Genomic DNA, 13,266 nt, shown 5'->3' with positions numbered 1-13,266 from the left:
GTAAACATCTTGGAAACCTAGTAGAGTTTCACAGGAGGTACACTGTGCAACTCTATAGCTATCAATACTGTAGACTAGAAGTCAGCATGTTTATTCTATAAAGGGTCAGAAAGTAAATTGTTTTAGGGCTTTGTTGTCTACATATAGTCTGTGTCATATATTTGTTCCCTACATCCCTTTAAAAATGTGAAAAATCTTCTTGGTTGTATCTTATGCAAAAACAGACTATGGGCCAGGATAGGATCAGGGACTGTGATTTGCAAAACTCTTCTATGGACTATGACATCTGGACTGGAGAGGTGGAACATGGTGACCCTTTAACATTAATAACATCACAAGGTTAAGATTAGGAGAATATATGTTTATTTTTTTCCCCAAAAAGCAGGCAAGCATTTATATCCATGTCAGACTTCTGCCTGTTTGGAAAATGCAAACCCAAATCTCGAATGAGATTATTAACACTTAAGCAAGTTTCAAAGGAATATCAGACTGAACATAAACTTGGGGATCTATTTATAGAGACACAACTAGGAAAGACTTGACATTCCAAACACAGCAAAAGTTTTTGGTATAAAAGTGTACGTTATGTGTATAGAGGTCTGATTCTTCAGGGTACACTCAAAAGATTATTACTCACTTCTTCCCATAGGCATGAATATATATATTTTTAATCATAAAGGTATAATAAAATAGATTGGAAAATATATCTAGCAATCTGGAGCTTCTTCACCTCTTTTCCAATCAAAAAGGCTTTGAGTCTATAAACAATGTAGTCTTCAGAGAAGTTATATTGGTGGCCTTGCTCGTTGAAAGCATTACTGCTTCTGGTGGTCTCTAATAGCAAGAATCAAGGAAAAGCACTTGCAAGATCAATAGCTACTTATCAGAGGGTGTGTTAATTTGCTCAAGTGATAAAAATCACATCTAATACAGCAGATACAATTGAGGTCACCACCTGGTTAGGTTTGTGATAATCCATGATCATTCTCCAAGATCCATCTGTTTTCTGTATAAGCCAAATCGGTGCGTTGAAGGAAGATGTGGGAAATCACTACCTCTGTGTCCTTCAAGTCACTGACGATGGCACTAATCTCTGCAGTCACTCCAGGAAAATGGTATTTGTGTATTATTTTCACAGAAGTCTTCCACTTGGCCTTTTTTTTTTTTTTTTTTTTTTGCCATAATAGCTTTCATCCCACTTGTCGGGAACAAATGTGGATATTCTGCCATATTCTGAGTGAGTCTATCCCAATTATGCATTCTGAAACTGGGTAAATGACCACAGGATGGGTTTGGGGGCCTATTCTACCCAGTGTAAAATGAACCCAAGCTAGAACTCCTTGGATCACCTACCCTTCATGAGCTTGTACTCTTGACTTGGGGACTTCAGTAAAGTTTGAGGTCTCCTGGAATTAGTGTCAGCTCAGAGTCAGTGTCCAGAAATCCATGAAAGGTCTGATTATTTCCTTTTACCCAGTACATAGTCACCCTGGTCACCACAGGACCCTCTGAGGAGGGTTAGGAGGAAGAGTAACTGTATAAAGTTTTGACACTCTCTTTCATTAATTTTTGCCCTTAAGACCTTCAACTGACTAGATGAGGCCGTCTTTATTACAGAGGTTAATATGCTTAAAGTCAGTTGATTTTAGATGCTAACCATACCTGCAACATATCTTCACAGTAGCATCTCAATCATCGGTTGATTAAATAACTGAGTACGATAGCCTAGCCAGGCTGACAAATAAAACGATGAGCATAGGCTCAAACTCTATCCTTCTAATCAGTATAACCAAGTTAGCTAAGCAAGGCATCCATAATACCTTATGAGATTCTTGGTACCTCTCTGCCCAGCTGTCGGGCTTAGATAAACTGAAGGTATCATTTACTCTGCCCGAGGAGGTTAATTCCAAACAGGTATTCCCAAACCAACAGACACATTCTGAAGTTATATGTTAAGTTTAAAACTCCCAATACACTGGATGATGTTCCAAGGGAGGATCTCACATGCTTATGATTCATGCATTGACCCTAAACACTACCGTTTGAATCAGCTTCCCTTTGGTTTCTATACCAATTGATACTGTGACATTGAAATAATGATTTGTATTAATTATGCTTTGGCTATGGACATAGGACAATTATGAACAATATGGAATGAAGGGTTTGCAATAGGTATTTGACTATAGAATTGTTGGAGCTGGTCACGATGTCTACAAAAATCCACTGCAGGGTTTACTAATTTTTTAATGTTAGTGACAGCTTGTCAATTTAATGGTAAAAAATGGTCACCTGTTTTGATTTAAATACATGTTTTCCTTCCATAAGCATAGTAAGTGATTTTGGTTTATGGGAAAAACAGGGATCGTGTTTCTGAAAACTATATGCTGAGAGCATCTTAAAAATAAAATATTGCTGGATTAGGAAGATGTGGTACACACACACACACACACACACACACACACACACACACACACTGGAATACTACTCGGCCATAAAAAAGAACAAAATAATGCCTTTGCAGCAACATGGATGGAACTAGAGACTCTCATACTGAGTGAAGTAAGTCAGAAAGAGAAAAGTAGATACCATATGACATTACTTATATCTGGAATCTAATATAGGGCACATATGGAACTTTCCACAGAAAAGAGATTCATGGACATGGAGAATAGACATGTGGTTGCCAAAGGGGAGGGGCAGGGTGAGATAGATGGCGTGCTTGGGGTTAATAGATGCAGACTATTGCCTTTGGAATGGATTAGCAATGAGATCCCGCTGTGTAGCACTGGAAACTATGTCTGGTCACTTATGATGGAGCATGATAATGTGAGAAAAAAGAATGTATACATGTATGTGTAACTGGGTCACCATGCTGTGCAGTAGAAAATTGACAGAACACTGTAAACCAGCTATAATGGGAAAAAATAAAAATCATAAATAATAGAATACTGGGAATTTGTGGTGCCAGAATTTGAGGCAGCCCACTGCCTAGGTCATAAATACATGAATTCAATGTCCTTTTTACTGAACTACTTTAAAGGACATTTTAATTTTCAGGAAAAAATACCATAAGGAGGTACCCATTGAGGAACTTTTCTGTGTGGGTGAGCTGGTAGTTTGGAGCAGCTGGTTTGAGGGGGCCTATCCGTTCACATGATGACTACAGTTGTGGGAATTAGTCCTGCCAGGAGGTCCCCCATATGCCCTTTCTTAGGCCCAGACCAGGTGGCAGAGAGAGAGTTGAGTTCCCTGATCTCTAACATGGAGAAAGGACTATAGTGAATGGTGGTCTGAGAGTCTTCATCTCTAGTACTTGATATGGCAGCAGCCACTTCCTAGGGCTTTGGATTAAATAAACTAGAATCTTTCATTGAAAACTGACTGCAAGAGAATGTAGAAGAAATAAATCACTTGGAGAGAAAGTGCTGAAAAAGAACATTAAACTTTATACTTGAGAATTCAGGGAAAAGAGATAAGAGATGTGGAGGAAGAGATAAGGCCCTGAGGATGTAAGAGATAACTTGTAAAGGAAGAAGAGTGAAATGCCAAGAGCAGGAAGCTAAGCCCCTCCCTTACCCCTGGAAGGGATGCCTTCCCAAGCTTGCTATTTCTGCTCCCACAGACTTTCCCAGTCCCTTTCTTTTGACTTCCCAGTAGCCAGTGCTCTGTAATCCTCCAGGTCCTAGACCTCAGTTTTTACTCCCTTGGGTGGGGCTCTCTGCTGCTAGGGGTGAGCCCTAATTAATGTCGTCTATGTTCAGCTGCCACTCGGACCTCATCACACACTCTTGTGCTAAAGGAAAGTTTCTCAAAAAGGATAAACGCAGTTATTATTACATGTTGATGCTCTTTGTAGCTCTGCCTTTGGCCTCTGGGCATGGTGGTTTTAACCAATCTCCTAAGAGTGGGCCCATAGGTATTCTTAAAGAATTTTATGTTATGTGAGAGAGCAGAATCCCCTTGCTCCATAAGTCAGTTTTGTGAATGGAGAGAGTACTCTGTGGAGCACAGAATCCCACGCCTCAACTGTGCCATCAAAGCAACATAAACATTTTAGAACGTTCTTGATGTGACACACAGCAAGAGTTTATTAATTTGGAAAATTCGTGACTTAAACATGCCAAGGAGAATATACTCTATATATTCATAAATCAATTTTTTTTTTTAACAAACTCTGCTGAACAAAACAGATCAATTCCTGGCTGTCATGGACTTCATTCCTACACCATTTACCTCTCTCTGACAACTTGTTTGAGCTTGAGCTCTTTTGGTCTTTTTGTCTTATTGAGTAATAGATAATTGGTTGTCCAATTATCACTTATAATGATTTTTATTTTTTGCATTATAGCTGGTTTAGATGTTATATCTCTTTAATCTCCTCTTGGCTATGGCAATTTCTCAGATTTTCCTTGGTTTGAAAATGACCTTAACAATTTTCAGGAGTCCTTGTCAGGAATTTTACATGCCATCGAACCAAGAGTTGTCAGATGTTTTTCTCATGGACAGACAAGAGGAAGAGCGCAGAGGTAAACTTCCATTTTCATCACGCCATATCAAGAGTGTATGCTATCAACAAGATTTATGTTGGATTCATTGACCTCACTGAGGTAAGGTTTATGAACTTTCTCCACTGCACAATTATTCCTTTCCACCTCCCATTTCCATACCGTATACTGTGGAAAGTGTCACTGTGTGTAACCCCCACATCTAAGGAGTGAAAAATTATGCTTCCCCTCCATGAGAACAAAGTAACTACAACCTACGTTTATTACTTGGAATTCATTTACATGAAATGTTTGTCTCTTTTCCTCTCGATTAATTAATTTAATCATTTGTTTTTTTTATCAAGAGGGACTCACGGATATTTATTTTTTACTTTAGGTTAATGCAATATTATTTCATTTTGTTATTTAAATTATTCCGGCTTTGGCCATTGTGAGCTCTTTCATTTGGCTTCTGCACATCTTTGATGTGCCCTCATTAACTTTTTTAGCCTTTTTTACTTCCTGACACTAAATAATGCTTCTGAGCCAGTCCTAGAATCAACCATTTCTCCACGGAGCCCTGCACAGTTCTTTTATTGGAGAATGGTATTAAAAATTACATCTGGGAGTTCCTGCTCTGGCTCAACAGGCTGGGCAGTGTTTTGGGAGCAGTGGGACACAGGTTCGATCCCCAGGCTGGCACAGTGGCTTAAAGATCTGGTGTTGCCACTGCTGTGGCTTCAGTTGTGACTTTGGCTCAGATGTGATCCCTGACCTGGGAACTCCATATGTTGCCAGGAGGCCCAAAAAACAAACAAATTCAAAGCAGTATCAGGATGCTAGGTTTGTGGAGCTACTTTTCTTAATCTTTCCTTACTTTTATTGATCAAACAAAGGAGATAGTGTAGACTCTAAAGATTTGTCTTCTTTTGAGGTGATCCTGCCTTTACTTTTGGTTCTGGATCAAGGTTGTTTCCTGTTGTTGCTACTGACTTTTTGTAAGTGCACATTCTAGTAAATTTAGAAAATTTAGCACAAATCTTCTGTTAATATCATCTGTGGATCTACTTGTAAATCAGGAATTCCCTCTCCTCCAGAAAGAGTTCACTGTGATAAATAACTAATCCTATAGCTGGGATTTTTGGTGACAAGTAGTTCAAATCTGAGGGAAGGGATACCGATTCTTAGCAAATCATGAACCCTTAAAAAGGAGCTTATTTATAGCTCTTGGAGTGCCAGAATCTCCTCAATACCATCTCCAATAATATTGTGATCCCATAACAATCTCCATTGTGTGACCGTTTGCTCTTAATGAATTACCTCTATGAAGGAGGTGACATTTTTATCTTCAGCAGCTGTTATCATTTCTCTCTTAAATAGGTTGCAAATTTGACTTTAAAAATTTTCTGCAAAATAATTCTAATCCTGCTTGATGACTTCTCAGGATGACCACTGTTCCAAATGCTTAGTCCAGTCCTTTAGATGTTTGAAAACTATTACCTTAATCTCCCAAAGGTTTTTCCTTTTCAGATTGTATTATTTTCTTAAGGCTACTCTAACAAATTACCAAAAACTTGGTGGTTTAAAAGTTCAGAAATTTATCCTCTCCCAGTTCTGAAAGCCAGAAGTCTGAAATCAAGGTTTCAGTAGCAGTGCACCCTCTCTGAAACCTCTAGGTGAAAGTACTTTCTGTTTCTTCCAGCTTCTGGTGGTGACACACACATTTCTTAGCTTGTGGATATATAACTTCTATCTGTGCTTCCATTTTCCCAAGGCCACCTTCTCTGCATGTATCTCTTATAAGGACATTTATTTTTGAGTTTAGAGCCTACTTGGAACATTGAGGAAGGTTTTCTCTCAATATCCTTAATTTAATTACATTTACAATTGCTCTTTTTCCGGATAAGTTTGAGTTCACAGGTTCTGGGGATTAAGACATGGATCAATCTTTCGGGAAGCCACCATTCAACCCACTCCACAGGCTCAACATCTTCAATCATTTTAGCCATTTATTCTTCTTTGCGGGGCTGTCCAAATTATCCTCAGTTAGAGTTGTCATATTCTTTTCATGATCAAATTTGTCAATTCCTTATCAAACTATGCTTCTAAGAACATGGTAGGTCCTGATGTAAGCAGTGACTACTAGAATGAGACTACTATATTTTTCTGTATTGAGCAGTCAAATGACTCCAATGACACTCATCAGGGCACCAATGACATCTTTTAGAGAAGAGGGAAGTTTCTTCTAGAACTTGGATTTTACCATTTTCATTGCTTTCTTTTAATTGCTTGTCCATGAGAGAGACTGTGAAGGGAAACAGGAACCACAGGAGAAGGAGTGGTAGCTAGTAGGATCATGTCTAGGATGAGGTAGTTACTGAGTATGGTTCTATCACCTACCAGCACTTGCTTGGGAGATTGAAGGATGCCCTGGCGGATTTCATGTCCTTTCTCATCCGTATGCTCCTCCTTGTGGAGAACTTGTAATTTCACAGAGTTCTTTGGAATTCAGAAGGAAGAGAAAATTTGAAAAGGTTATCCATTCAATAACCAGAGATGGTTTTCCTGTGATACTGGTAAATGAAACATTTCTTTTCTCTCTCTCTGCTCATTATGCTTAATGCTTAGAGATGCTGATTGAAGGGGAAGAAAATCCCCCAAAGAGAAAGAGAATCCTTTTATACCCTTGTTGACCATCTCTTCTGCACAGGGGAATCTGCTAGGCATAAGAGGATGTTGGCTCCCCTCAGAGAATGCATGAGTAACGAAATGGCATAAATATAGAAGTAACAATAATTCAATAGGTATACCTTAATTTACATTTTTGAGAGTAAGCTTTAGTTGTCATATAGAAAAGGGAAGAAATGATGTAAGCTTTATGTTTAACAGCATTATGGTTTCTTATTTCCCTGTGCTAATTCAGACTCTCCTTCCCTCACTTTTAGTTCAGTAATTCAAAAGGAAAATACAACATCCAAGGTAAACCACATAGGGTATATATTCCCAAATGACTGTTCAGTAGTATGTGCACAGGAATAATGATTGGACACTATTCACAATACAAACATGTCAGATAATTAATTTTTATTTTATTTTTTGGTCTTTTTTTTTTTTTTTTTTTTTTTTTTTTTGCCTTTTCTATGGCCACACCTGTGGCATATGGATGTTCCCAGGCTAGGGGTCAAATCGGATCTATAGCTGCCAGCCTACACCACAGTCACATCATGGTTCCCAGTCGGATTCATTAAACACTGCCACACGAGGGGAACACTGAATTTTTTATTTGAGTTATTGTATTTTGCGTCTCTGCTTGCTGAAGTTTTATATCTTGTATTTCTTTCCTCAGTGTTTCCTGTAAATTATCCATCTTTGCCTATAGGTTATTTTCAATGACTTGCATCATCTTTAGCATCAACAATCTAAAGTCTTTTTCCCAGAGGCTGAGACTCTCATCTCTTAGCTGATTTTCTGTTTTTATTTTTTCTTCTTTCTCCCTTATCTGAGTTATAGTTCTCTTTTTTCATTTTTATAAGTTTTTGTTGTGTTGACCTTTTTACAGATTATATACTTTTAGCCTCTCTTACTTCTGATGGCTGCCCCCCCTGGTGGCAGAAGTTGGTATGGGGGCTTGCTGTAGGCTTCCTGATGGGAGGAACTGGTGCCTGCCCACTGGTAGGTGGAGCTGATTCCTATCCCTCTATTGGGTGAGTCTTTGTCTCTGGGTGAGATTAGAGGTGGCTATGTGCCTGGGGGGTCTTTAGGCAGCCTGTTTACTGATGGATGGGGCTGTGATCCCACCTAGATTGTTGTTTGCCATGGGGCTTCCCAGTGCTAATGGGTGGGGCCAGATTTTCCCAAAATGGCCACCTCCAGAGGAACTCATGTTGATGGATATTCCCAAGAGCTTTGCTTCCAATGCCCTTCCCCCACAAGAAGCCACATTCACCCTTGCTTTCCCAGGAGGTCCTCCAAGAACTGCAGTCAGGTTTGACCCAGATTCCTATGGAGACTTTGCTTTGCCCTGGGACCGAGTGCACCTGAAAGTCTGTGTGTGTCTTTTAGGAATGGGGTCTCCATTTCCCTCAGTCCTGTGGAGCTCCTGCACACAAGCCGCACTGTCCTTCAATGCCAGATCTCCAGGCATGGGGACTTGACATGGGGCTCACAACTCTCACTCCTGTAGGTAAATCTTTGTGATACACTTAATTTCCATGGATTTTTTTAAAGAGTAAAAAAAAATGAGTGAAGTGCCAGAGACACTATCTACTGGATATTTTGAGTTATCTAATCCCTTAGCAAGATTAATAATTAGAGTGCAAGAGCCTTTTCAGGAAGATCAAATGCTAGAGACTGGATGTAATCACCTCAAGTTCAGGCAGAAGTTGGTGTCATTTTCTGAAAACTACATTGCAAACACTAGGAGGTTTACCAAATGGAATTTATGAAATGTCCTTATTTTTCCCCCCTGCATTTCTTCACAGTCCATCATGCTTCTTCTAGACTTAATGTTTCTTGATGTTGTAAGGGGGATGGTTGGGCCTTTTATAGCCCCCCATGATCTTAACCCTCAGCACTTGTATCAAAATAAGCAATGAGATGGTATTTGTATAAACCAGACTATTAAGTCAACTAATCAAGCTGACATACTGCCATCATACACAAATGTGAACCAGTGGATCCATTGGTATGTAAACAAGGGAACTTATGTCATGCGACCCGTGATGCCAGTCCCAGGATCATTGCTTGTGTGTTTTGTTGTTCAATATGAACACACGGTTACTTTCTCATTAGTATATACTTCAGGTCTCTATACCATCAAATTACTGTAGAACTGTGAACAATATTTGTGATATAAGATGAATTAGTGGTTTTGTATGACAAAACAGAGAAAGAACAATATCACTCTATGTGGAAGGTTATTTCTCTTTCTGAAATACTGTTCAGCCAAGGAGTAAATGTGAAGGATGAATTTTTTGAAAGAAATTGCAGGGAAAATTATGTTTGAGGCTTTAGGCCTTCACTTGTTATCTATCACTTTATAAGGAGATTACTCTCCTAAGAATCTGGCTATCTCTTATGCTGTATCAAACCTAGATTAATCATAAAACCAGCTGATGAGGTTCATCTGGTGTGTTGACTCTTGAAAAAAAAAGTGATAGAATTATTGGAAACTGTTATCTTCCTCCTCTCCTCCTCTTCCTTCCTCTTCTTCTTCTTCTTCATATTCAAAAATGAAATACAGTTAGAAACTGAGAATAAGGGGGTGGTAGAGTTGGACATTTAGAGAAACTAGAATTTTTAATAAAATTAACTGCAAAATATGGGAATGCAAATGGCTAGAGATGCATAGGGTGATTATCAGATAGTACTAGTGTCCACAAATTGGCAAGTGACTACACGTGTATAAAGAAAATAATCTACTCATTTGTATGAGTTTTAATAGCATATCAGGCTGCCAGTATCATAAGTAGAGGAATTCCCACTGTGAGGCAGAGAGTTAGGAATCTTACTGCAGAGGCTCAGCTCAGGTCACTGTAGAAGTATGGGTACCATCCCTGGTCCTGTTCAGTGAAGTAAAGGATCTGGCATCGCCACAGCTGTGGCATAGGTTTCAGCTGTGGCTTGGATTTAGTCACTGGCCTAGGAATTTCCATATGCCAAGGGTGTGGCCATCCAAAAAAATAAGTAGATGACTACATTAATTTGTATTTGTATTTTGCCAAGTTATTGTGGCAGAAAAAAAATGACACCAGGATTTCCATTTCTGAGGAAGAGAATACTTGAAATTATTAGCCATGACACCAAGTAGGGAAAAGGGTAGGAAGTGAAGTCAGGAGTGACGAATGAATTAGGAGACATAAAGGGGCCTGATGAGCCTGACACAGTGCAGGAGTAGGAGTAGCTATGTAATCAAGTACAAGACTTATACCTCCAGTTTCCCTTGCACATTCAATGTGGATGTCATCTGCTGCCAAACTTAAAGGCAGAGGGCACCAGTAAGGGTAAGAATCAATCACAAGGGACAAATATCCAACACACAAATTGATTAAAGACATACATGTTTGCGTTTCATGAAAAGAATTCTAGAATTGAATTGAGGGCAATAGAGGGGCTCCATAGAGTTGACAGACTCCCAAGTCCACTTCAATTTCTCTACCATCTGCGTCATATTACATGGTCATATATGTTTTTTGAATTCCATTAATCATAACACTTTATAGCCAGAAGAAAAGTAAAGAAGAAAAGAAAGACACAATTTTCCTTTAAGGACACATCCTTGTAATTCACCTTTTAATACACCACCATCCTTTGGTCACATGCACCAGGGGAGTCTAGGAAATCTAGTACTTACAGGAGGCTGTCATAGGAAAAGGTAATAATGAGAAAAAATACACAACGAAAAGAGGGAGAATTGATATGAGGGACAATCATTAAGTCTGAGTCCCAGAGCTTCATATTGACAATGAACCAGTAGGGACTAGGAAAAAATCTATTTATATATCTGGTTGGGGGAGAAGTGCCATCTTCTATGGGGCAAAGTGATCATTTCACCTGGAGGGTAGGCTTATGAATTACATCAGTACATTCTCCTTCAGCTGAACAGATGGTTAGGGAGCCCGAGTCAAAGGACCAAAGTCTGAAAAGTGGTCTTAGGACACCACAGAATGTGTTCTGGGGAAAGGTGAAAATGTGAGATCCATCTGTCATGTTGTAGAAAGATACATCTCCAGCCTCATAATTCAGGAATATCCCCACCTTAAGGGGTCTTTCTCTTAGAGGAAGAGAAGTTTCCGGGGAGGTGAGGGCCCAGTAGTCCCCGTCATAGAGCCTAATGGCCCAGAAACCATTCTGTGGGGACATAATGAATGCCCCCTTCCTGGTCACATTATCTCTACAAATTCCCAGGTCCCAAGATTGCATGTCCCCAACCTCCACCTCCCAGTAGGCCCTCCCTGAGTTGATGCGCAGCTGACCCAGCACACAGGGAATGGAGTTGAATCTCTGTGTGGAGTTGGGTAGATCTTGACAAGTTTCTTGCCAGGTAACTCGCCTCCCTCCTTCAGACATGAGGAGGGCAGGATGGGCAGTGGCTTCATCCAGGGTCACATTTGCTGCAAAGACCAGTGGACTATCATGCTTCTGGCAATGGTCATAGTCATGGGCCAGAGGGTTCCCGTTCTGTCAGGACTCCTCTGGCCCTGGGTAGATCCAGCTCACTTTTACCCAGCAATCCTCCAGCCACTCCACAAAAAGCAAGTTCCCTGCTGGATCTTGATAGACTCACCAGCTTCGAATACTTCTTTCCTCCAATCTATAAGGTAAGAAATAATCATGAGATCCCACCATCTGAAAAATAAATCTGCCTGTCTGACCAGAAGACCATGAGTATAAATTCCCTAGGATTAGTCAAGAATAATATCAACCAGGATTTCCCGTCATGGCGCAGTGGTTAACGAATCCGACTAGGAACCATGAGGTTGCGGGTTCAATCCCTGCCCTTGCTCAGTGTGTTAACGACCGGCGTTGCCGTGAGCTGTGGTGTAGGTTGCAGACGCAGCTTGGATCATGAGTTGCTGTGGTTCTGGCATAGGCTGGCGGCTACAGCTCCGATTAGACCCCTAGCCTGGGAAACTCCATATGCTGTGGGAGCGGCCCAAGAAATAGCAAAAAGACAAAAAATAAATAAATAAATAAAAGAATAATAGCAACCAAGAAAAATATTCTTTCATAAATTGAACTTCTTTTTACAATCTATTAAATTATGTCTGACTTGAGACCTGACCCATTTTCTGTGTCTTCTAAGTCAACATCCCTGTAGGATAAATATCTATAAACTTGTTAGGATGTTTCAGAGAAATAGGGAACATGGTGTATCTGACCAAATAAAGTATTTTTCATGTTAGTGTCCTCAGATTTTAGCTGATGAAAATCACTCTGCATATGCTCAAAACACAATGTAAAGTGCAATTATAAAATGAAAAACCTGCTATAATTCAATGTTTCAAACAAATTATTATCTGTTTAAAACATTGAGTAATCTATGGAGTTCATGTTGTCTATGGTTTGGATTTTCTTTGATTTTCAGCATATTATTTTTGGACATGGTAGGTGTTCATTGCAATATCCTAGACAGTAGGATGTCTTCATCATAGGCCATGTTACTCACCAGGATATATTGGAGCATCCCTCCAGGCTGCAAAGAAAACATAGGAAACCCTTTAGCTTTTTCCTTCTCCATTTACTCCTGTTATCTTTTCCATTGCTCCCTGTCATTATCCTTTCTTTTGAATCCTCAACTTCCTCTTTCTATCTGTATTACCTCATTGCATTTTAAGAAACATGAAAATAAAACGGTCAGGTTAAATACAGATAAAAGTTAAATGGTCAGGTTTAAGATATAGGTAGAAATACAGAAGCAACAAATGGGAGGACAGAGTGGAACACAAAGCAGGGAGCATAAGATAAAGACAAGAAGAAAGGAAAGAGGAGAGGGGGAAGAACATGCTGAATCACTCCTCATTTACACTTCAGAGAGAATTCATTACAGAAATTTAGAAAGAAAACAAAGGCTTCTTTGCCCAATATAACATTTTAATTTATGCTGCATTCTCTCATATGCTATAGGACAGACCCAAGAAGATGAAGAAAAGCTTTCTAGGACCATTCTTACCTTCTTGATTGGCTTCTCTACTGAGAGAAACACAAAAACATAGATATGAGAGGATTCTACTCATGAGGAAGATGATTAAAGCCATACATCTGCTAATGTTATACTCTTTGT

The 13,266-nt window shown here is 39.5% G+C and overlaps 1 protein-coding gene across 1 annotated transcript; it reads right to left on the bottom strand.

The window, feature by feature from the left end:
- Positions 1–10,740: 10,740 nt before the first annotated feature.
- Positions 10,741–12,674, bottom strand: LOC110259163 (butyrophilin subfamily 1 member A1-like). Its single transcript, XM_021082473.1, has 3 exons — positions 12,652–12,674; positions 11,770–11,796; positions 10,741–11,596 (listed from the first exon to the last, which is right to left on the bottom strand). Exon 3 carries the CDS (start codon positions 11,550–11,552, stop codon positions 11,028–11,030), a length of 525 nt encoding a protein of 174 aa, XP_020938132.1. The 5' UTR covers positions 11,553–11,596; positions 11,770–11,796; positions 12,652–12,674; the 3' UTR covers positions 10,741–11,027.
- Positions 12,675–13,266: the final 592 nt, after the last annotated feature.

The sequence above is a fragment of the Sus scrofa genome, unplaced genomic scaffold (genome assembly GCF_000003025.6).
Source record: "Sus scrofa isolate TJ Tabasco breed Duroc unplaced genomic scaffold, Sscrofa11.1 Contig936, whole genome shotgun sequence".
In the NCBI taxonomy this organism is placed as follows: Eukaryota; Metazoa; Chordata; class Mammalia; order Artiodactyla; family Suidae; genus Sus; species Sus scrofa.
Note: the sequence above shows the minus strand (reverse complement) of the source record. Positions and strands in the feature narration are given on the sequence as shown.